Source organism: Acipenser ruthenus, chromosome 7 (genome assembly GCF_902713425.1).
Source record: "Acipenser ruthenus chromosome 7, fAciRut3.2 maternal haplotype, whole genome shotgun sequence".
In the NCBI taxonomy this organism is placed as follows: Eukaryota; Metazoa; Chordata; class Actinopteri; order Acipenseriformes; family Acipenseridae; genus Acipenser; species Acipenser ruthenus.
In genome coordinates, this window is record NC_081195.1 from 58,813,671 (window position 1) to 58,836,086 (window position 22,416).

The following is a 22,416-nucleotide window of genomic DNA, read 5'->3' on the forward strand; positions in this document are numbered from 1 at the left end:
GTCTTCGAATTGAAAGGGAACGTTAGGTCACTTATCGTAACCCTGGTTCCCTGAAAGACAAGACGACCACCAACCGCAAGGTCACATTGGTCGCCCTCACAGGTTCGATGGAATTAGTGAAATGGCTTCCTCAGGATGACAGTTTTATTCCCTCGGTGAGCGGGACCAAGTGCATCATCCCAGGAAGGGGCCTATCAGCAGCTCTGTTATAGAGAGCTCAGCGATACCTACCCTATGGGCAGGCATATCCCATACATAATGTTCGGTGGTGGTCGTCTTCGAATTGAAAGGGAACCAGGGTTACGGTAAGTAACCTAACATTCTCTTTGGAAAAGGAAGTTTACTTATCTTGAAACAAACAGTAGGGTTACATCCTTTATTCAAATAACTTTCTAGTGAATGATTGGTGTCATCATGCTCAGCATGATTGGAGTGCAAAGACACCCAGTTTGATTAATCTGTATTCGACATGTGCAAACAAGATCCTCCAAGGTGGTGTCATAACAGTATTATAGTCACAGAAATCAGGAAAGCAGGTTTGGTTAATAGAAGTAATAGACTGTGATTCTAGTAACTTCTTTAATGAAGCATTTTATGTCTAACATTCCCACTACAGTGTGACAAATAAAAAGCTAGTGTTAATCATTGCTGTTTCAGAGTCTTCAAAGTTTATTTGCAACATGGAAAACAGTCATTGTTAGACTTGAAGTTGGTACAAGATTTGCATTCCCAATAAATTATTCTTTGTACTTATCTGAGCACTGTCACTATATTTTTTAGTTTCATTTAAGTTTGCTGGTTTTAAAGCAAAGGGTGGCCCCTAGTGGAAAATAAAAATAACTTTTTCTTTTTTTTTTTTTTTAAATAAACAGCATCACAGTAGAAATATCCAAATCATAGCAATTGATATCAATACTTAGTTTGAATATCTGTTTTTGAGTCAAATAATAATGTTCCTGTTCTGCAACTCTGCACATGCTTAAGATTAGGAGTCACAAGCTAGCTGATCCGACACCACTAGCCAATGTCTCGAAGTGGGGAAGTGATATAAACATTAATACCAAATATGGAAGTTCCACATTAATGCACTGGCTCTCATTATAATCTGGTCAGTGAGTGAACTTTGAGCTCTCCACTACTCAAACCACATGAAAGCCTCTTTACCAACCAGTTATGTAACCCAAAAAATTGGTTTTTCAAGTTTTGCAAAGTCATGGCTATACAGAGGGGAACCATATGTAATTAGAATATGTTGTGTTTTTTTAACATGTAATAAGAGGATTTTTAAGTCCCTATTTTGGAAGCATGTGCAAAGGCAAATTATCCACAGGGCATAATTTCAGGACTAATCAGGTAATCGTTTTTTTTATTTATTTTTTGGATAGTTTTTTGTCATCTACAGCAATTCAACTGCTTTGTTTCCTCTATGAAATTTGAACCGTTGATTTGTTTTGTTGGCTATACATTATTTTGTGTATTGGTGTATATTCAATGCCTATTTATGCACTGGGGGGGCTCGATGTTCACTTCAAAATGTTGTTGGGAATGTGCCAAATGGACCCTGATAACAATTCTTAGAATCTGCATTTATCTAACAGAGCCAGGTTAAAATATCACCCATTGCTTACCGCAGGCCCTCGTGTGCCAGAGTACCATCCTGCTGGATTATGTTTTAAAACTGTCAGTGGTACAATCCTAGAGCAACCTTTTAAAGCCATTAAATCCGCTGGTTTGGTCAATCAGAGACACTCTCTCAGAAGAATCAAAGACACACAAACAAGATGAGAATCCTTGAAACTGTAAGTATCTAATTGGTCCTGGAATAGGTGGTGCAGTTTTTTTTCTTTTTAAATTAAAATGTGTACTTTTTATGTTATTTTGTATGTGTTCAAAATATATCATAAAATATATTTATGGGAATTGTATTGTATTGGCTTTTTTTTCATACAAGGCACTGAAACTATTTATTTATCACATCAGTGTTTTCTTTTTGCAAAGGTACTTAGGTGTTGATTTGATCAATCTGTAATCCACCAGGATAAAACACAGCTGGGGTGGGGACAATTTCACTCACATGGCTTGCAAACAGAGATTTTAACTTAGAGCAGTACAATAAATACTATTTTACTGCATTAGAGGACAAATCAGAATTACATCTACCAGCTAGCTAGGGATAGTCTGTGATATTCACTAAAAAATGAACTGTTGATGCAATGCAGAGATTACAGTGTGCTGTAATGTCCTTTAAAAAAGCACAGCTTTGTTTTATGGCAGAAGGGTATTCATAGGCTGATGAAAAAAACTCCTTTGTGCTGAAAGAGTTGAAGTCCTTTGTGTTAACCCATGCCAGATTGTCAATGTACTCTACAATATTTCAATTTAACTTTGGAGAGGATTCCCTGTTAAATAATACTGTCTACTGGAACAGGTATCTTAAAAAAAAAAAAAAAAAAGAAAGAAAGAAAAGAAATAAAATAAAAAATTGTGTTGCTATAATTCCAGTGATATCCCAGTTTTTTCTTTTATTTACACTGAGATCATTAGATGGAAGGATATTTGACTTTGCAGTCGGTCAAGCACCTGAGGTAACCCATTTTGACAAAACAAACAGGCTTTTCTCCTAGATCTGTTACTACAGAAATATTTCATTTTATTTTTTGGAATGTTGGTTAGCTGCTCTTGCCTCAATAAATACTGGAAATCACGTCAATTAAAAAGTTTACTCATTTTCGAACAAGGTTGCCCTGATTCCATATTAAATGAGAAATCTGGGTGAGAGTGAAGGACAGTACAGAGCATGCTGAATGATGGTTTAGGTTATTCATTGTTTAATAGTTTACACATTACATTGGTTTGGTTGAGAGTATGTATATCACCGTGCAGGATGTTAATGTACACTTCTACTGGACTGTCAAAGTCAGGATTTTATTTTTAAAAGCATGCACTGTGAACAACAGTGTTTAACTCAGTAATTCTGACCCTCTTTAAATAGAAGTGGACTCATAAATTACTTTGCTATGAAGAATCAGCACTGAGTTTCATATATTTCTTAATATATTTGTAATAAAAGGTGAAGTGGCTAAGGCATTACAATCTGTACAATGTCTGTTTCTCCATGTCATTGTTTCTTATTTAACTCTTTATTTTATTTATGATTATCCAAGTTCCTTTTCAATATGATAGAAGAAGTGAGTTGTTGTCCTGCCGGATTATTGACTTGAAAACATCAGCCAATGGCAGCAACTGCAGCCCAGGGCTGACGACTGTTTCTGGCGAAGTTTACACAACATTTTTGTTCTTGATATAAACTTTAACATACCTGGTTGATTTGGCAGGGACCCGACCCTTCAGACATATATCGTCCGGAGCAGCAAATTACCGGCAATGCAGAGAAGAAAAGTGGTTTCAGGAATTTTGAGGTATTTCTTTTTTCTTAAAATGATGATGTGGGTGAATACACCTTCTAGTGTATACGTCAGAAATGATACAGCCTAGTGTATACGTCAGAAATGATACAGCCTAGTGTATAGGTCAGAAATGATACGGCCTAGTGTATACGTCAGAAATGATACAGCCTAGTGTATATGTCAGAAATGATACAGCCTAGTGTATACGTCAGAAATGATACAGCCTAGTGTATACGTCAGAAATGATACAGCCTATTCAAATCATATTATTATCACTTAAAGGTACTGAGCAGAGTTGACTTTATCAAAGGTTCACCAATAACCTGGGGAAAAAAGCACTAAAACACATACACGTTGATATAACAAATATGACTGCTTGTAGTACTAGGTATTCCATTGATTACATTAGTTTTATTAATTAGTATGTATTAATAAACATATGACACTCCACATGTACAACATACATTTCAATGTACAGCAATTTACATGTAAACCTAATCTAAAGCTATTGCTTCCTAGAGTAATATTATGTGATATTAACCAGGGTGTGACAATATCAGCAGGATCTTGTCCCTGTTGTCTCCAATTATATCCTGTCCAGGACATTTAATGTGGTGATAATAATCGGAGGGCGACATTAGCAAGAGTGATACTAGGTAGGTTTGACTCTATGTGGTTCAGAGTGACCAGTGAAGCATACTGGTGCTATACAGTGCTAGAATGAGGAACCACTGGTATTATTATTATTCCCATACTTTTGCTAAAGTAATATAATATTAGTAGCGCTGGAAGTGCACTGCAACAGGAAATAGTGATGAACTATATCATGTCTGTGTTATAATTCCTGTAGAGTGGGGATCTCATTGAACGAGTTTACAACACTTACAAACTGATGCACACCAATCAGACTCTGGAGTTCGTGAAACAAAAGGTATGTGTACACCACTTCAGCACTGTCTGACAGCCTCTTCATAATTCAAAGACTTCTCAGAAATAGACACTGCATACAACAGCGACACATCAAAACGGTATAATTTCAAACGCAGTGCCGTCATGTGGAGTAGCAGATATCATCCCTGAGAAGCACAATCACCCAGGAACAGGGTGGTTTGAGGTGACCGCTGCTAATTGTCAAACTGAAGTTCACTCTTTCAAAACAGTTTGCAGTTAAAACCTTTTGATTGGTGCCAGCTGGGGATCTAACCACTTCCTTGGCAGCATGCTATCTTAACATGAAACATTTTACAAAATCAAACATAGTATAAAGTAGCACCAGGTGTTAATTCAATTGATTTGTATGGTTCCCAATCATTCAGAGTGGTCCTGGGTGGTGTTTCTCCAAACATTTTCCTCTCTATCTATAGTTGCCTGGATTTTAGAGCTTTTCTGGAGATCCTAACCTGCCTCTTATTTAATATTCAGAATTACCATCTAAACTTGTTACATTCCTCCTCCCACAGCATGCAGAGTGGTCAAACTGCAGCCATGCCCACATGACTGTGATGGAAAGCCTGGACTGTCTTGATCAGCTGGTGGATCATTCAGACCCTGACGTGGATTTTCCAAACTCTTTCCATGCTTACCAAACAGCAGAGGGGATCCGCAAAGCACACCCAGACAAAGGTGAGCAACACACTAGCCGCTGATAGAACAAGAAACGTAAACTTTTCACATTATAAGCATTATGCTCCCTTTCTATTGGTTTGCTCACAGGATTCTAATACTGTATAATTTAAACACCCTTCAACTTATCAAGCTTGGCCAGAATCAGGACCCATTAGGTGCTAGAATAAGATATCAAAGTGTGTTTAATTGTTTCTCTTTACTGTTTTTTTTTTCATAGGCTGGTTCCAGCTAGTTGGTCTCATTCATGACATTGGGAAGATTATGGCTCTCTGGGGGCAACCACAGGTAGAGTAGTGATTCAATCCAAAACAACCTTTCTGCTCGTTTATGGTTTGCATTCAGACCTGAACAGCGCACGTTATAATCTACCTCATCTATGGGCTGTTCAACGAGAAGCATTGCTCATTTTAGAATTGGTTACTTGGTTACATGGGAGCAAGCCAAATCCGATGCAGAAAAAAAAAAGAAAAATGGTTACAAGTGTAAACTGTATAGTTAATTCTACTGTAACTATGTAGTTGTGTAGTTACTCTGTAGCTACATGTTTGTTGACATTTGGTTACATTATAACTACATCTGTTACAATATGTACAGTATGCTCATTGTAGTTGCTATGTAATCTTGTAATTACATGCAATACATTATTAATAAAAACAAGTGCCTGATTAAAATGGCCACTGAGATGTATATCTTGGGAATTGATTTAATATATAAGTATGTAAGACTATAATAGCATTTTACCACCAGTACAGTATATATTACAAAGCTATTTCCTCCAAAGTGTTAGCCATACTTAAAGTAATGTGTACACCACAGCTATGTGGTAACTTTATGGACTGACATTGACAGAATGAAACACGTTTTATTTTGCAGTGGTCAGTGGTTGGTGATACTTACCCTGTTGGCTGCAAGTTCCAGAACTCCATTGTCTTCAGGGACACAAGCTTCATTGACAATACAGATGACAAAGACCCACGTTATAAGTAAAAGCAATATTTTGTCTGTTTTTTTATTTATGTGTTTTCTTTTTGTATTTACCATGATAGTCCAGTACTGAGGGGGAGTCAGTTGTAACTCATCCACAAAACATTAAAGCCAATTAAAGAAAAAAAATAGAAAACTAAAACTATTTTAACAAAAAAAAATGTGTATTTAAAACTCAATATTCTGGCTTACAAAAAAGAATTGGCTATGTTAACTGGAAACAACATATGTGTAAAAATATGCTGGCCCTGTATACTTTACAGATGGACAATATATTTTCTTTGCTTCAGTTCCAATATGCCATTCCCAGAGCTATTGACTGTGCAATACTGTTCCAAATGATGGAGGTGTCATGAAATGTGTCATGCATCTCACTTTATTCTTACTTTCTCTTAGTACTCAGAATGGTGTATACAAACCAAACTGTGGCCTGGAGAATGTACTGATGTCCTGGGGACACGATGGTAAGGAGCCATTTCTTTGGTTTGGACAGTGCAAACATTTTGAATTACAGATCTACATAGCACTGTAAATGAATCACAATTTCTACATGGATTAAAATTACAACACACTGTTGTACCGAATGAATAAGAGTTTCTTCTCCTGTTTTAAAATTCCAGAATACATGTACAGAGTGATGACGTTTAACAAATGTTCCATCCCTGAAGAGGTATGTCAGCAGCATGTTTGCTTGGTTTACTTTGATGTTCCTTAACTCAACGTTCTGCTGTCATTCTTAGTGTCCATCTTTACACAACAGAAACTGGTGTTTATACCCAGATACCCAGACTAGGAGGTTTGAGAAACTCATGATGCACAGATTGTTAATGTTTTCTCAATTTCATTTAGGGCTTGTATATGATCAGATACCATTCCTTCTATCCTTGGCACACTCACAAAGAGTACATGCACCTCTGCAATGAAAAGGACCTGAAGATGTTACAATGGGTACAAGAATTCAAGTGAGTAAGCTAAGGGTTCGGGTTTACAGCAAGGTGATGTGGGGGGAGGGGGGGGGGGGGGGGGGGGGGGGGGGGGTGTGAAGCTATGTCTCTCTTGTGAGGTGATGTGTCCCTGTCCTACACACCTTTTTAATTTGGCTCAAACAGAGCAGTGACTTATAAAACCTGCAGGTCCTATCTACTATACACTTTTAGAGCAATTCATTATTCTAGCTAAACTATATGCAGAATCCTGTACAACTGCAAACATGCATTTTCAAATGTTCCATCAAGAAAGGCATTAGGGGTAAAAAGTTCTGTACTTGATTTAGCTATTGTACCTGGTAATTTTACCACGGCTTTAAACTGAACACCACACACGCAACTGGGATATCGTAATCATTTCATCAACTACTTAGTATAGTTTAGGAGCAGAGTGGGTGTCCAATCATAACCCCCTCATTCAGTTTGATTCTGATAAAGCAAGTAATTTATTATCAATGTTCTTTGGACAGCCAATTCGATCTTTATACCAAGAGTACGGACCTGCCGGATGTGGAGAAGATCAAGCCATACTATCAGTCTCTCATTGACAAGTACTGTCCTGGGAAACTGTACTGGTGAGAAGATGCCTGGATTCAAAGCAAGCTGATGAAGGCACTAGCGTGGGCAAACTGGATTCAAGATATTTCAAGGAAAGGCTGAGCCAAGATGCGTTGAACCCTCAAAAATCCCAATCATTTGTTCAATTACAGCAACCTTTCACTGGGGGATCTTCGGTTCTGAACAAATATATAAACTTCCAGTTTTAAGAACAATCTATTTCCAATATACCAGCTGAAGTTTATAGTCTCACATTCCACAGTGAACAGTTGATTTTAATAAAGAAATAACTTGGCACTGTGACAACTGGCTTCAGTTCATATTTGATTTGTACACAAGCAAAGCTGAATTGCTTAAATGGTCATTTTGGAATATTACACGAATGAGAAATCCTGCTTGCAACCAGCTTATCAGAGTGTTTACAAACTGTTGTGATTATACAGTATATGAAAGTGCTGATTTGGAAGTGCAGACATGTGCATTTTTGTATTGTTTTAATTACCTTAATATAAAACCATTTTTTGATTCAATAATGGCAACACATGTGCATACAGGAAGTGAGCTGTCATAGCTCAAAACAAAAGTTGAGTCAGCCTTGCTTCAGAGCATTCCTAAACCTGTCTCCCCCTATAGAATATGTGCAATCAATTATATAACTCTATCTAAAGCAATTTTTAGGTAGTTAAAGTCAGCAACATAACAAAGGTGATTCAATTCCCCGCACAACAAATGATCTATTGTGCCCAATTTCATGAGATGATAATGGGTCAAAGCTCTAATAACTAGCCAATACGATAATTCTTTGTAGTAGTTTTTTGAGAACATGGAGGACAGAGGAAACATTCCAGCAACAGAAATGTGCAAGTCAGTCTTTCTCACAATGACCAATTACATCAAAATTTGTGTCTAGAAAGATTATGACCCAGAACATTACCGATTTTCCTAAAGTGCCAGATCTGGGTTGAAGAAACCAGCCAATCATTATAGAAATCTATTTCAGAAAATAATAATAATCATTCTTCCCAACAGTAAAATTAAAAATAGAAGACAAAAGCTGTATGTTTTACAGTAGAAGTTTTATTAGAAATACACAGCTTTAAAATGCTGTTTTCAGTTTCTTGGTTCTGGTGTTTACACATGTGTACAATGTGGAGGGCACACACATATGCAAATGTTCTCATAAACTGGTATGCACAGGGCTTTGTCTGCAGCTCATATTGAATTTCTTTGATGCTGGTAATAAGACACATTCTGAACCCTGCAATGCATGACTGGATTCAGACTCTGTTTAGGTCTAAACCAAGGATTAGTGCTAAACAAACTATTTAAAATGCTTCCAATATTTGGGGGCAAAATGTCCAAATTATTTTGATGTAGTCAGCAGCAGCCTGACCACTGATTGTAATCAAACTGTGTTCCCGTAGAAGCTTATCATAAAGTGAAGGAAACTTAATATATTCAACATGTTTGAAAACAAAAAGGAAACAAAGCCAACAGAATACAACTTTGTGGACCGACTTCTGAAACCATTAGAATACATGCTTTCATTTAGAGGCTAAAGATATCGCTACTGTCTAACCGAACAATCCCAAGCTATCATTCAGCAAGGAACGGCTCAAGTCTTGTTATGATTGTAAACTTGACTAATTGTTACTTTTTTAAATTATTATTTATATACAGCCTTACAGCTCCATATACACCCAATGTGACCTCCCAAATAAAATGCACAGTTGGTAGTGGTTACACATTTTTCCCCCCCCTTTATAACAGTGTTATCTGAATTATTAGCCCGAGGCTTTAAAAGAGAATGCAAAATATTACAGCATCCAAGAGCCCCTTCACAAAGCATTAAAAGGGCATACAAGTACTGCACAAATTCCATTTGAATAAGCCCCACTACCCCCCTTTACTTTGTAATGATGCTGGCAATCATGTGGTGATAATATTGAGAATGTTCTATATTGTATAACTACTGTCCTCTAATTCATATATATTTAATGGCATTTGTAGCTACTGTATATATACTTGAATAAAAGATAAAACTATGTAATCATTTAGGTACAATTGTATACAATAAAAGTCTTACTGTTAAAGTAACATTGACACTGCCAGCTAAAATCACCCAAACCTGGTTCACAAGTTATATACCATATTGCAATACCTAGAGGTGATTGGGAACTTATATTCTTAGATTTTGATGAACATTTATTTACAGATAGAAATAAGGCATTAACTCAAGGCTGCACAAAAAGCCTAAAGAATGTATAAAAGGCATTTTTTGGCTAGGTTCTGGTAGGTGATTGTGCTTTGGTATAGTACAAATCAACTCTATAAGAAACAATGATCTAAAATCATAATTAAATATATTCTTTACATATACATGGAAATCTAAACATTTAAACCTCAACCAACATTAAATCAGCGAGACGTCCCATAGTTTCAAATGTTCACTTTGGGGTTTAATTTTCAAAACTTGAGTATAAAAATATAAAGCTGCTTTGCATTTATATTAACTTAAAATACTTATTTTTAGTTCCAAAACTTTATTAACTTATGCAATTATACATTTGTGTGTGTGCAAAACCTACATTAGCTGGTCACTTGCTGTTTTTTAAACACTGCATATAAAACAGTAAAAGCCTGGAACAATAATTTAGAAAAGTTGCCACATATTAAAAAGGCGGCAATAACTGAATATAAATATGGAGGGAGATTTATGTTGTTCAAAAACAAAAAAACATGGTTCAGTACTGTCTGTCTGGGTAAACTGTAGACTTTGGTAGCCAAATCTTTATTCTAAATAATGACAACCAAAAGTGAAGGGAGTATTATTTTACACATTAAAAACACAAATTAAGGCAGCAAACTATGACATTTTCCTTCTGCTATCCACAGGATGTAGATTAACACGATGCCTCTGAATTCATCTCCCAAATAGTGTCAATGTATGTTTGTACTACCTGACTTCTGGTAGTAAATAAATGCATTCTTTGTAACATTTATTGGCACTTGCCAGTTCTCTTTTATTCCTCCCCCTCCCCCAATTGCAATAATAGAAAAGATTAGAGTTTTGGATAAAGGACAAAAAACACATTAACCAGAAAACACCATGTTAAAAATACCCAAGGAAGCCACATCATTTCCTTTTCTTAGCATATTTGTCACAATCGGCAGAATTTTCTGTGCGTTTTGTTTTCTCCTTTTCCTCTTTTTTCACAGCTTGGTCATTCTTCTCCACAGCAGCTACAGCCTCCTTTTCCTTGTTTTTGCTGCTGCTGCTACGAGACCCACTGAAAAGCACTTTGAGGAGACAGATTGCAGCCCCGGTAAAGAAGAGGGACCACAGAATCAGGGGGGCAGGGAGTGGTCGGGCATATTCACGAACGGCTCTCAGAGTAACCGGCAAAAACGTATCAGCGTTGCGCTTTGGCTGTCCTTTGTCCTAAAGGAACATGAAAAATATCTTTATTTTCTAAACCCCAAAATTAATTTAAACTAAATGGAATACAATACATTTATGCATGCTTCTAAAACAGGAGCCCTGTTATAAATGGTTTGTATGTTATTTATTGGGTAGACACCTTTATCCAAGGCGACTACAGGTACTGTATGTGCTGCCCTCTATTGCTGTAGGAGTGTAAAACATATCAAAACTATATCCACAACAATATCCTTGAAAGCAAACTATATATTCAGAACAAGTTGCAATGTCCTTGGCATGCAAATTACACACTAGCTCAAAAGTATTCCAGTGGAAAAGGGCACCTACTACATCTCTGAAAACCCCAATTCTTATTGTATTATAGCCTTCACAATCTATAGGTGAAGAAGACAGAACTGCCAGCATCAGGTTACCTTAAGTCCAAAATGACTGAGCAGGGAATCCAAGTTGGGATCACCAAGAAACACAGTGGGGTAAAACTCTTCAGAAAACTGTCTCCTCCACCACTTCTGAGGCACTGAACTGGAAACAAAGAAAGAAACAAATAAACCAACCAAACTTACAAATGTGAATGGAACCTGCAACCTGTCCTCCACAGATGTGTGAAGTGCCACTGTATACTCACCCATCCTCATTGACCTTGGTGAACCAGTACTTGTAAAGGCGGGCTCGGATGAAAGTTGGAGGATGTGATTTGAAGGGGTATTGAGACTCATCCACTTGCACCAAGTCAATAACTTTTGTGCGGGAAAAAACAAAAACAGAAACACACATTTTAACAAACTCAAGAATGCCATGTTATGTTACCTAATAATTTCGCCAAGTTAATGAATTTTATTTATAATTCATACTATGCATATTCAAAACAAAAAGGGCTGCGAGCTAGGCCAGAGGCACATTATGACATGAAACAAAAGTGAAAGCAAGCAACACACTTTTGTAGCAGCCCCACATAAGGGGATAGCATATAAAGCATACTCTCTACTCAGTATCACTGCAGCATGTATAACGTGGTATTGGACTTTACAGTACAGTTGACACAGTAACTTTGCAGTGCTACTGCATTAAAAAAAAAAAAAGCTGTCCAAAAACAACATTGTGTTGATGTTGGATTGGTTTTCCCCTTCCTTACCATCCTTCTTCCCCTGAAGCAGTCGCTGGACTAGTCCAGTGAACCAGGGGCTTTGAGCATGGGGGCCTAGCGCTGCAAACCACATCTGCCAGTCGAGTCGAGGCTGGTGTGGGGCAACTACCGGGGGGGCAGCGCTTACATTCCCAGGCTTATACATGAACTCTATTTCCTGCAGAGAGAGGAAGAAAAAGTGTTAGGCTGCAGTACTTGAACTCTAGAAGGATTTGCTCACAACTTAGTTTTAAAAAGTGAAGAGATCAAGGACATGTAAATTAAGATAAGTCTGTTAAACCACCTATTACTTCATTTGCTTATTCAAAAGTTTAACAAAAGCAAAAAACCTACTGACAGACATATAAACAGTCAGCTGTTTTTGTCCCGACATGCAAGATTGTGAAGAGTCCGAGGCAGACTATACTGGGTACATGATGTGCCTACTGTTTGGCTCAAGAGTGCCCTCATTTAACACCTTAACACAGTGACTTTCAACCTTTTTAAAAAACTGAACCCTTTCTGTCTGGAGGTTTCAGCTCAAGTACCCCTTTACAATATTCGCTTTACTGAACGGTACCACCGTTGCAAAGGCAGAATAACCGGATTAACATTTTTTTCCCTGTATATTTAGTATAGAATGTATGTCACAACAGTCTGGGGCTGACAGACTGCTGGCTAGGACAGAATACCAAATAGTAATCCTTAAAACGTAACTACAAGTCTTTGGGGCACAGAATCAAAAGACAGCATTTGTGAATCTCTTCAGAAACGCACATATTCACTTTCTATTTGGAAAAGTTATTGTAAATCTTGTAAATCAAAAATAGTCTGCACTGTAACTTGATCATGTTATCATTCTCGCCATCTCAGCATCATTGTGTGTTCCATTTAAAATGTTGCACTTTCTGTAGATTCAGTTTCCCTGAGTTTTTCGCGAGAAATGTATCAATTTTTGACTCAAACTACACAAAAGGACAATCTAGATGTACTCTATTAAACAATTCAGCCAGCCGCTATTGTTATTTCTTAATTACTGTGCCTCAGTAATATCAGAGTGGAAACACACTCAAATCGAAATCACGCATACGTTCAGGTTGATAATTTTTCAAACTGTAGTTAAGACTGTAAACTTTGAGCTGCTAACAAAAATAAAATATTTATGGTAAAAAAAAAAAAAAAAATATTCAAGATGTTCTTTGATTCTTTGATTTTTATTTTTGCATTTCTGTCATCCTGCGTACCCCCAGGGGTATGCACACCCCTTGGTTGAAAACCCCTGCCTTAACATAAAAACAGTCCTTACTGTCCAGGTTTCCTTATCGTAACTGCCCTCCACTACCACCTCCGGACGACCTCCAACTCCTGTCATTCTTCTGAAAAGCCCATAGGAGTTTACAAGCTGGAAGCGGTCAACGCTGTCATACATTGTCCTCACGCCTGGCCAAATTTTGCTGTTGGAGTCATTTTCAATGTAGGTATAAGGGACCTTGGGATTTAAAGGAAAAGGCAATCAAATAAATTGGTTAACTGACCAAAAAACTAATGTAGTGCATTTTATGCGGTTTAATTTTTGCAGGAACTGTTACCAGTTAAAACAAGGTAGGGCAAACTTGGCCATTCCACTGACAGATATTGTTTCATCCAATTTTACTATTACGATTTATTTTCTTCAAGTAGTTATATTTGTGTAGCAGATCAGTTGGTTTCATTCAGTTAACTATGTGTGCTTTGGTAACAGTGTTTCAGCTGATACGCTGGCAAATCAGGGCTCAAAATAAATGCGATCTGCAAAAACTCCACATTTTGAATGACGACCCCAAGAATGGCATTAAGAGAGTTCTCTCACCAGGCTGACAGCAAACATGCAAGCGGCTGCAGTGGCGAATATCGCCCACTGGATAGTGGCCCACAGCTTCCAAAAGAATCCCCGCACACTGGCACATCTGGAAGAAAAAGAATTACACACTGTGGCAGCTCAGCCATACCTTTAAACACTCGTATTTGTTAGTTTCTTAATTTTTCACAAAAGGGAAGATCTTGAGTCAGGAAGCATTGACCTACTTGAACATGGCCGTGGTTATTTCCCAGGTCAGAGACAGAACTCCAATCCAAATACTAGGAATCGTAACCGCCTTCAGCCATTGGTTAAACTCATGATATGTGAAGGCTGCAAAATGAAGAGTGGACAATATATATTTTATTTTAAGTGTTTTTAGATGTATCAAAAAAAAAAAACTGTTAGTAATGGCAAACAAGTTCTAAATTAACTTTTTATAACAAAGCAATTCCATAAAGAAACAAAAACTGTTCAGAAAGACAGTCAGACACCTCCTACCTGGTTTTGATGATATGCTTTTCTTTTCCCAGTTGATTTCAAGTTCAAAATACACCACAGTCCAGTAAACAATTAAGCAATAGGATGCTAGTTCTGCAAGAGCTGTGCCCCATTTTATCAGTGTCTGAGTCCAGGCTACAAATAAAAACATATTGGTTATTATCATTACACATGCCAGGACCATGAAACCATTAACAGTATGTAGAATACCATATCATAACAAAACACACATGCAGGTTAGATCAAGTGTTATTACTTCTTGTAACAAGTGTCAATCAAAGCTGATCCCTCAGCCTTCTATTGTGAAGACAATCTGCCAGTGTGCCACCATGAGCAACATCCCCTGTATGTGGAAGAACTTACAAATGTTAAGTTTAATCAAATTTGGACAAGCATTTAGAATATATAGCCTTCATCAGCCCAATCAATTTGAGTTAAGGACTATGCAAATGTAGGTCACAAAGATTTAAGATTTTAATTTAACCATAACTCCCCTTGCCAGGAATTTGTATCCAGCTTCAGTACGGTCTTCAAAAAATAAGTTAAAAAATAAATAAATAAATAGTTCTGCCAAGTAACTGCTGTCAGAAGACATCTGTCAAAACATTTATCATTTTCCAGCCAGTTAGGATCATTATTTAGAGTGCACATGCTTCTTTCTACGCAAGTTTGGGAAGTGACCTTTCTCGAGGAGCATTTCATCATCCTGAGTTTCTTCATACAATGTCATTATAAAGAAATGTGAAATGACTTACATCTAGATTTGTTTTGTTTCCTGTGGCCCAGGAAGAAGTACACGTGCTCATCATCAAGCAAGGAGAGGCTCAGCACAATGGTCAGGAGGTTAAAGAAGTTATAGTTTCCAGTCAGAATGATTAAAACCTGAAGCAAGGCCTGCAAGGAAAAGAAACAGAACACTAGGATTGTATTTAATCTGCCCATAAACCCACAGCTCAACACTGACAGACAATTGCTTAAACTAAATTAAGACAACTGTGCTACTGCAGCTGTTAAATGAACATTTCCCTTAAAGATGTATTCTTGTGTCAAACTATTTAGAATACAGTTGATATAAAAGAAACTACACACAAATTTAAAAATAAGAAATCAGCAATAGATTTATTTCCACAATAAATGTTGGTAAGTTTTTCATATTGTAGCACCAGTTACAAACATATGCCCAGGGAGGTCCAAATAAACCACAGATTGTTCAAACTCAGAATTTAACAAATACTATCAGAGTCAAATCGAATAGGCTACGAGTAGCTAACCACGTTTTCTTCATATTAGTTTCACGGATTTGTATCCCACAAACATCTCCTAAAAGTTACATTTCCAATTCCTTTTTAATAGCAATTCCTTCGAAGGAATTGATATTGATACTCCAGAGACATAATTGTTGTAATTTTTCAACTGCTTTCATTTGAAGCCATTCAATTGACTAAAAGTGACAAATTGAAGTGCTCTGTTGCCACTGTGAGAAGAATACTGCAATTTTGATCAATGCTGTGTTATAATTGGAAATGAAAAACAGGAATTGACCCCAACCCTGTGCTTACATAAAGTGGAAACCTCTAGGCTTAGAGCATCAACTCTGGTGAATTCATCAACAGCTAGGGTCATACATAGCAAAAGGAAATAGAAAAGTTTTAACACAATAAAACTACCAGTCACAAACTTAAGACAGGAGCAGTTATAAACCCTTGTTCTTAAGTTGTTTCCTTCTAGTTTTATAAAGTTAGTTATTTTATTGCTTTCAGAACAATATGGGTCAAACTTTGGCCTTGCTAAACAGGGCCCTTATCAACCATGTACAGTACCTGCAGGTAAAAGGAGACTATTCGCATACGTCTGATGGGTGCAAAAAACATGAAAGGGATGGCGATCTCAATGGCATAGGTACCGACAACACTGAGCTTCTGAAACCAGACTGGAAGCTGATGGGCAAACCAGGAGACAGGTGTAGGGATGCACTGGGTTTCATAATGGTAAGTCAAAGCTAGAAAAAGAAAACATTCATGAAATTTAGTGTCATGGAAATGTCATCCTAAAAACTCCCTCTTTGATTGGCTAATTGTCCCCACCTATCATAAAAAAAATTAAATCCTCAGATGACCCAAATTGACGTATATATTTTATATACCTGAACTTTGGGGAGCAAGCTACTTTTTACATTGTGTGAAAATGACCATATTTTTGGTATGTGGTTCAGCGATTTCAAAAGATCTTGTGGCACCTGTGAGGCCCCACCATGTTGGGCAGCGACTTGTCAGCTTAACCACTCCGGAAGCAAACATGAGCCGGAAAAAGAGCCAGCGGATCAGCCAGAAGGTGATGCCATCGTGGCGCTTGGACACAGTCGACTTCCATTTGAAGAGGTTGAAGGGAGCTACCAGGACAGTGAGGAAGCCTGTCTCCAGCAGCAGACTGTCCCTGTGCCACAGAAAGGAAGAAAATAAAAAAGGCAGCTAAGAGGAAGCACTCACTCTTGAAAACAGATTTCATGCAGATCATTAGTTTAATAACAAAGCATATGTCTGATCTAATATAATCTAATTAGATTGATATTAGTTTAATAAAAGTATACATCTTCATTCACAGCTACACAATACAGACATAACAGCATTTGACTTGCAAGTGCGACATGCAAAGGCAAGATTAGACTTTCAGGTATTGCTAACAACATTTACACTATTATACTTTTTACAGAATGAGGTGGGATACAAAAATAAAATAAAAAGGCACTCCCCTTAATAAGACCATGTTTAAATCTAAAGCCAGGATTATATTTTAATTTGGTTTGTAACATTTCACAAATCGTGACACTTTTTACAGGTATGTATTGTTTTTATTTTGATACAAGACCAAAAGCACAACATAGCTCTTTGTAGCTGAAATGATTCTTGAATGAAAACTGTAAAGTGTGTTTTATAGTTTGTATGAATACATACTCTCCCCATCTCACAATTATTGTCATTAAACAAAAGTCATCATTAAATTGTCTTTTAGATCTTATTGTGCATCATATACAGTAGCCCATCAAGACATGGATATCACTGTATAATATATATATTATGACATCAGTGTATAGTCACACCCTTCACTTTTTTAATTTAGTAGTTGCCAATTTTACCCTGTTTTTTTTCCTCCCAATTTTGAAGTTTCCAGTTGTTTTTAGGCTCAGCTCACCAGTACCACCCCTGCGGTGACTCGGGAGCGGTGAAGACGAACACACGCTGTGCCGTCAGCTACTTTTCACGCTGTAGGCCTGCCATGCAGTCAATCCAGAGCTACAGCGTCGGAGGACAACGCAGCTCTGGGCAGCTTACAGGCAGGCCCATAGGTGCCCGGCCGGTGTATAGGGGTCTCTGGTGCGCAGTGAGCCAAGGACACCCTGGCCGACCTAAGCCCCCCCCCCCCAGGCAGTGCTTAGCCAATTGTGCACTGCCCCCTGGAAGCTCCCGTCCATGGTCGGCAGTGGAATAGCCTGGACTCTAATCGGCGACGTCCAGGCTATAGGGCGCATGCTGCACTCCACGTGGAGCACCTTTACCAGATGTACCACTCGGGAGCCCCCGACACTCTTCATTTTAACGTCCTCAGCAGATGCTTTGTAATCTGTTTATGTCTTTTACTGAATCCCAATAACATTTTGGAATGGTCGGAAATCCAACAAAAAAAATACTAAGAGGGTGGTCACTTACCACTGAAAGTAGAGGAAGACCTGGCCAACCTGTAATTTAAAAAAAGAAAAAGGTGCATTTTGTCAAAATCCATGGACAAACCCATAACTTTGTACTCCATAGCCTAGTAAGTGTAGCTTTTTTTGACAATCACTTTAAAAAGAAATAACTCCTGCAGAATTAAATAACTCAAACTACAGTTGAAACAAACAAAAAAAAATTGGTGAATAGTGAGATCCTGGGAAAAAAACAAAAAAAACCCCAAAAAAACAAAAAACCCCAAAACACTAAGGAGCCTTAATGTCTTAGTGTCCATAAAATGTCCACATCACTCACCTGGTAGAGTGAAAGGTAGAGTACCCAGAGGAAGAGGAATATTAGTGCATCTCTCAGAGGTTCCCACACCATTGCACCAAAAGCTATCAATGTCCCCAGCAGGCAGATTAACTCCATCCCCTGTTGGGTGTCCAGGCCTAGCTGAGGACCCAGCCAGAGCAGGGTAGGGGAGTCCTGCAGCTGCTCCAGGAGAGGCTTCCCTGTGTACCGCAGCATCCGCCGGGCAGGCAGGATCCCATCGCTCCCATAGAGACCTGGCAACGGGAGAGGAGAAGGGTTAACAGGACAGCACCCTTCTTGAAATGGTCACATTTAAATGAGGTACAATTTGTGTCACCCATTGCATAGATTGGTAAATCTGTATTAGTTACAATAACAGATTGAGGCAGTTTGTGTAGGCACCAGGCCAACAATGACAGGCGTGTTGTATATATTTTCACCAGAGATGGCGTTGTAACAATCAGACTTTTTTTTTTTCAGTGCCCTCAGGTACCCACTTTACCTGTGACAAGTTCACTGTATATGACGTGTTTACTTTCAAACTAGCATGACCTTCTTTTCAGGGCCAATCTCCATATCTCAATGTCAGTGTTCTGACAATCTGAGCTACCTACACAAAGTACGCATGCCCACACAATTCGCATGCGTATTGAATTTACTTCCTCCTTCTTCGATACACGCCCATAAATCCGAGCTACCATTTTAGGTAAATTATACATTAGCTTATAACTTTGTACAGGTATCAAATACGGTCAATATTGCTATTAACTATAGATAGGAAAGCATGTATGGGCTATCCAAAACCGGTGTACCATGAGATAGTACACCCCCTCTGATCCACGGTCTAACTGGCAGACGCATGGCAAAGCATCACCCAATTTGTAGAATTAAGAATCCTTTAAAAAAAAAGCATATTTTGTTAAAAAAAAAAAGTATAGACACTATACACTGCAAGCTTCTCAGGGTAGAGTTTAGTGCCTTTGAATGAACTTCTGCTATACTTTTTCAATCAGGGTAGCTCATTCTGAGGGGTAGCACAGTTTTTCAGACTAGTCTAACAATCTGAGCTGTACTGGGTAGCTCAGATTGTCAGAACAGCCAGCTCTCCTTTATTCTTAACATTTCAAATTCCTGAGGGATTATATGATGCCACATTTCAGAGTTTAATTTGCTCCCAAATGGCTACATGCCCAGTCACCTTTGCCTCAGCGGCAGGCAGGCAAAAGAGTGCATGATTTCAACAAAAATGAAACCACCGCCATTAAAAACTGAGGGGCATACAGGATCCATGTTTTTATTTTAACAAGGCATTACCACCACTTAATCACTGACAACAGTACTAAACAAAATAAGTTAGTTGCATTAAAAGTTACACTGTTCAAACTTACATTTAAATGAAAAAAAAAATCACATTATAACATTTTGGTATAAAACCACAATCAAATCTATCATATTACAGATGAACCAACTATATTTGGAGTACCTGGCTAGAGTAGAGACAGTGGAAATACGAATAAATTAAGCAGACATAACCAACGTTACGAAGGTGAACCACGTGGTGAATGGAATGTACAATACAAAGCCTAGACTTGCACGTGAATTCAATAGCGAGCACGATACCCACAATAAAATGCGCAGGCGTTATGCACGTCAGATTTTCACCAAATACAGTATGTATAACCGCGTGTATTAAAGATGGTCCCTGGAGTGGTCGTTACAAAGTCTGGTACTATTTTTAACAAATAGCACCCAGGATAGAATTGAACGTTAAAGTCCGCCTTTTTTGCTAGGGATACGCCTATGGCTCACTGTTGCTTTGGTGACTTACTTGTGCCACAGAGACAAATATAACCTTTAAAAATAAGCATTGCACTTTATACAAGTGCCATTATTAGGAAGGTCAAGGTCGACCCCTCCCGCCCTAATACTAATATTAGGAACAGCAAAGAAAATACTTTACTAACAACGGCAAGCTTGCAACTAAGCGCACGACTGACTGTGTACACAACATACACGACACTGATAAGGTATCATATTCTATTAACTTTTTTGATGTGAAATTATGTAGCGTCGTCAGATGCGTTCAAAGCTAATTACTGAGCGTCGTTAAAATATTTGTTCCAGCAAAAGTTTAGGTATTTTTGTTAACATTTCTCAATACACATTGCGTCGTTTATGATTACATTTTCAAAGGCTTAATTTTGAAATTTCTCATAAACCGGAGAACAAAAAATAAGTGTGGCTTAACTCCATTTTTTTTGTCATAGCTTTGGATACGCCCTAAATAAACGCCTTCCCTTTTCTCTAACTGCATTTAAAATATATATCGTCCATTTATCAGTTTTCATTTCATATAACTATCGGTAGCTACCTAACTAAAACAGCATGTTTTTAGTTCATGAAAAGGTTTTTATAAGCCCGAGTAGTTTTAATTTTTAGAAGACCAAGGGGTCTGAAAAAATAATCCAAACTAAAAAATGAGCGAGGTAAGTAAATCGAAACTCAGTTTTATACCTTGGCAGAACCAGCAGTCCAACCACGCATACTGGCATTTTTAAAAAAAAAAAAAAACTTTGGTGCAGCGCCTAAATACTATATACACAGTAACAACAGCCCGTATGCTAAACATATTGTTATTTCACATAATGCATCATCGTTGGACATGTACGTACAAACATAATAATAATAAAACGCATTTGTAAAATGTCTTACCTGGTATCTGTGCATAAAGAGACGCAAATGCAAACATATAAATGACAGACATGCTCCAAAGGAACATGTGCTTTGGAAGTTTAATGTCACCCATTTTTATGCTTGACTATTTTATATGCTCCTTCAATATATACGGTTTGTGAGAGGAGAAGCAAATAACGACACGTCCACTTCTGCAGTTTATTCCAGCATGGAAACCGCTCAGGCTTTTCAATCTCACATGCGCAGTGTGACGCACACAAATCACGCACAGGGGGTGGGTTTTGAAAATGTTGGATTTAGTCCAATAGCTTGTTAAGGGCACTGTGAGTCAATACGCTTTTAACAATATATTTCTATCTTTATGTTAAGGGGCAGTATACATTCTCATTTCAATGCTTTTGGTTTAAAAAAATGATTTGTTTGCTGTTCACGCTTACCTGAAGCAAATGAGCACAAAACAACCAGGAAACTTCACTTCCCTACAAACCTAACCAAATCATTTTAGTCGTGTTGGACAACGATGGACAGTGTAGGCTAGCTATGGAATCATTTCTGTCTCCTTTCATTGGTAATGTATATGGTATCGTGGTAGTGTGTGTATGCAATACAGTGTGTTATTATTATTATTATTATTATTATTATTATTATTATTATTATTATTATTATTATTATATATTAGAACGGACAAATACAGGATACTTAGGATTAATAAAAATGAAACAATTATGAACAAGAACAAATCTGTTCAGTTCCAAGTATTACAGTAATCCGGAGTTTGCTTTCTGTTCTTTGCTTTGCACTGCTCCATTAATTAATTTGAAATGCCCTGTTTGTACAAATGGCATGCCAGGCTGTGTGAGATTATTGTGAGTGTATGAGGTCCTTTAGCCAATGACTATGTGAGGGCGGGGCAGGGCAGCTTGCTTCCAGGCCAGTAGGGTAGAGAAGGCCGAGAGTCAGACTGTCATTTTGTCAAAGGGATGTCACTGGGTGTTGCACCAAATAATGCAACCAGAGGGCTGAGATTAATAGGCTGTTGCAGAAAGTCTCAACAACAGATGTCGAGAAGGGGATATTTGGCCTTTTTAAGCAATAATCAATGAGCTTCCTCCAAATTAAAAAAGGAATATCTATGAACTTATACTGCTAGTTGGACTATGGTTTAGGGCTAGTAGTCCAGACATGACCACTTTTAACAATCATTTGTTGAAGAATGTAAGTGAAGGCTTTAATTTTGAG

General features: G+C 37.8%; 2 protein-coding genes across 3 annotated transcripts; one reads left to right on the top strand and one right to left on the bottom strand.

Annotated features, from left to right (window-relative positions):
- Positions 1-1,166: 1,166 nt before the first annotated feature.
- Positions 1,167-9,812, top strand: LOC117414731 (inositol oxygenase-like). 2 transcript variants are annotated; one of them, XM_034024505.3, is made up of 11 exons: positions 1,198-1,353; positions 1,634-1,799; positions 3,336-3,419; positions 4,258-4,338; positions 4,868-5,030; positions 5,251-5,318; positions 5,907-6,016; positions 6,414-6,481; positions 6,638-6,687; positions 6,867-6,979; positions 7,474-9,812. In XM_034024505.3, exons 2-11 carry the CDS (start codon positions 1,782-1,784, stop codon positions 7,580-7,582), a joined length of 864 nt encoding a protein of 287 aa, XP_033880396.1. In that variant the 5' UTR covers positions 1,198-1,353; positions 1,634-1,781; the 3' UTR covers positions 7,583-9,812. The 2 variants fall into 2 exon arrangements, with proteins under 2 accessions (XP_058883396.1, XP_033880396.1); XM_059027413.1 differs by lacking the exon at positions 1,634-1,799 and having other exon boundaries at positions 1,167-1,353.
- Positions 8,619-21,439, bottom strand: LOC117414730 (lipase maturation factor 2-like). Its single transcript, XM_034024504.3, has 14 exons — positions 21,196-21,439; positions 18,484-18,737; positions 18,169-18,197; positions 16,701-16,897; positions 16,285-16,463; positions 15,220-15,358; positions 14,465-14,599; positions 14,191-14,296; positions 13,976-14,072; positions 13,433-13,615; positions 12,136-12,304; positions 11,629-11,740; positions 11,417-11,525; positions 8,619-11,003 (listed from the first exon to the last, which is right to left on the bottom strand). Exons 1-14 carry the CDS (start codon positions 21,287-21,289, stop codon positions 10,698-10,700), a joined length of 2,109 nt encoding a protein of 702 aa, XP_033880395.3. The 5' UTR covers positions 21,290-21,439; the 3' UTR covers positions 8,619-10,697.
- Positions 21,440-22,416: the final 977 nt, after the last annotated feature.

Excerpts from the sequence above, each read along its gene's own strand:
- LOC117414731 (XM_059027413.1), top strand. The coding sequence starts at position 1,306 with ATGTGCAAAGGCAAATTATCCACAGGGCATAATTTCAGGACTAATCAG. Across the intron at positions 4,339-4,867 it reads TGGAGTTCGTGAAACAAAAG|CATGCAGAGTGGTCAAACTG; the intron begins GTATGTGTACAC and ends CTCCTCCCACAG. Across the intron at positions 6,482-6,637 it reads GATGTCCTGGGGACACGATG|AATACATGTACAGAGTGATG; the intron begins GTAAGGAGCCAT and ends TTAAAATTCCAG.
- LOC117414730 (XM_034024504.3), bottom strand. The coding sequence starts at position 21,289 with ATGGGTGACATTAAACTTCCAAAGCACATGTTCCTTTGGAGCATGTCT. Across the intron at positions 18,198-18,483 it reads TCTACCTTTCACTCTACCAG|GTTGGCCAGGTCTTCCTCTA; the intron begins GTGAGTGATGTG and ends TTTAAATTACAG. Across the intron at positions 14,297-14,464 it reads AAGCATATCATCAAAACCAG|CCTTCACATATCATGAGTTT; the intron begins GTAGGAGGTGTC and ends TTCATTTTGCAG.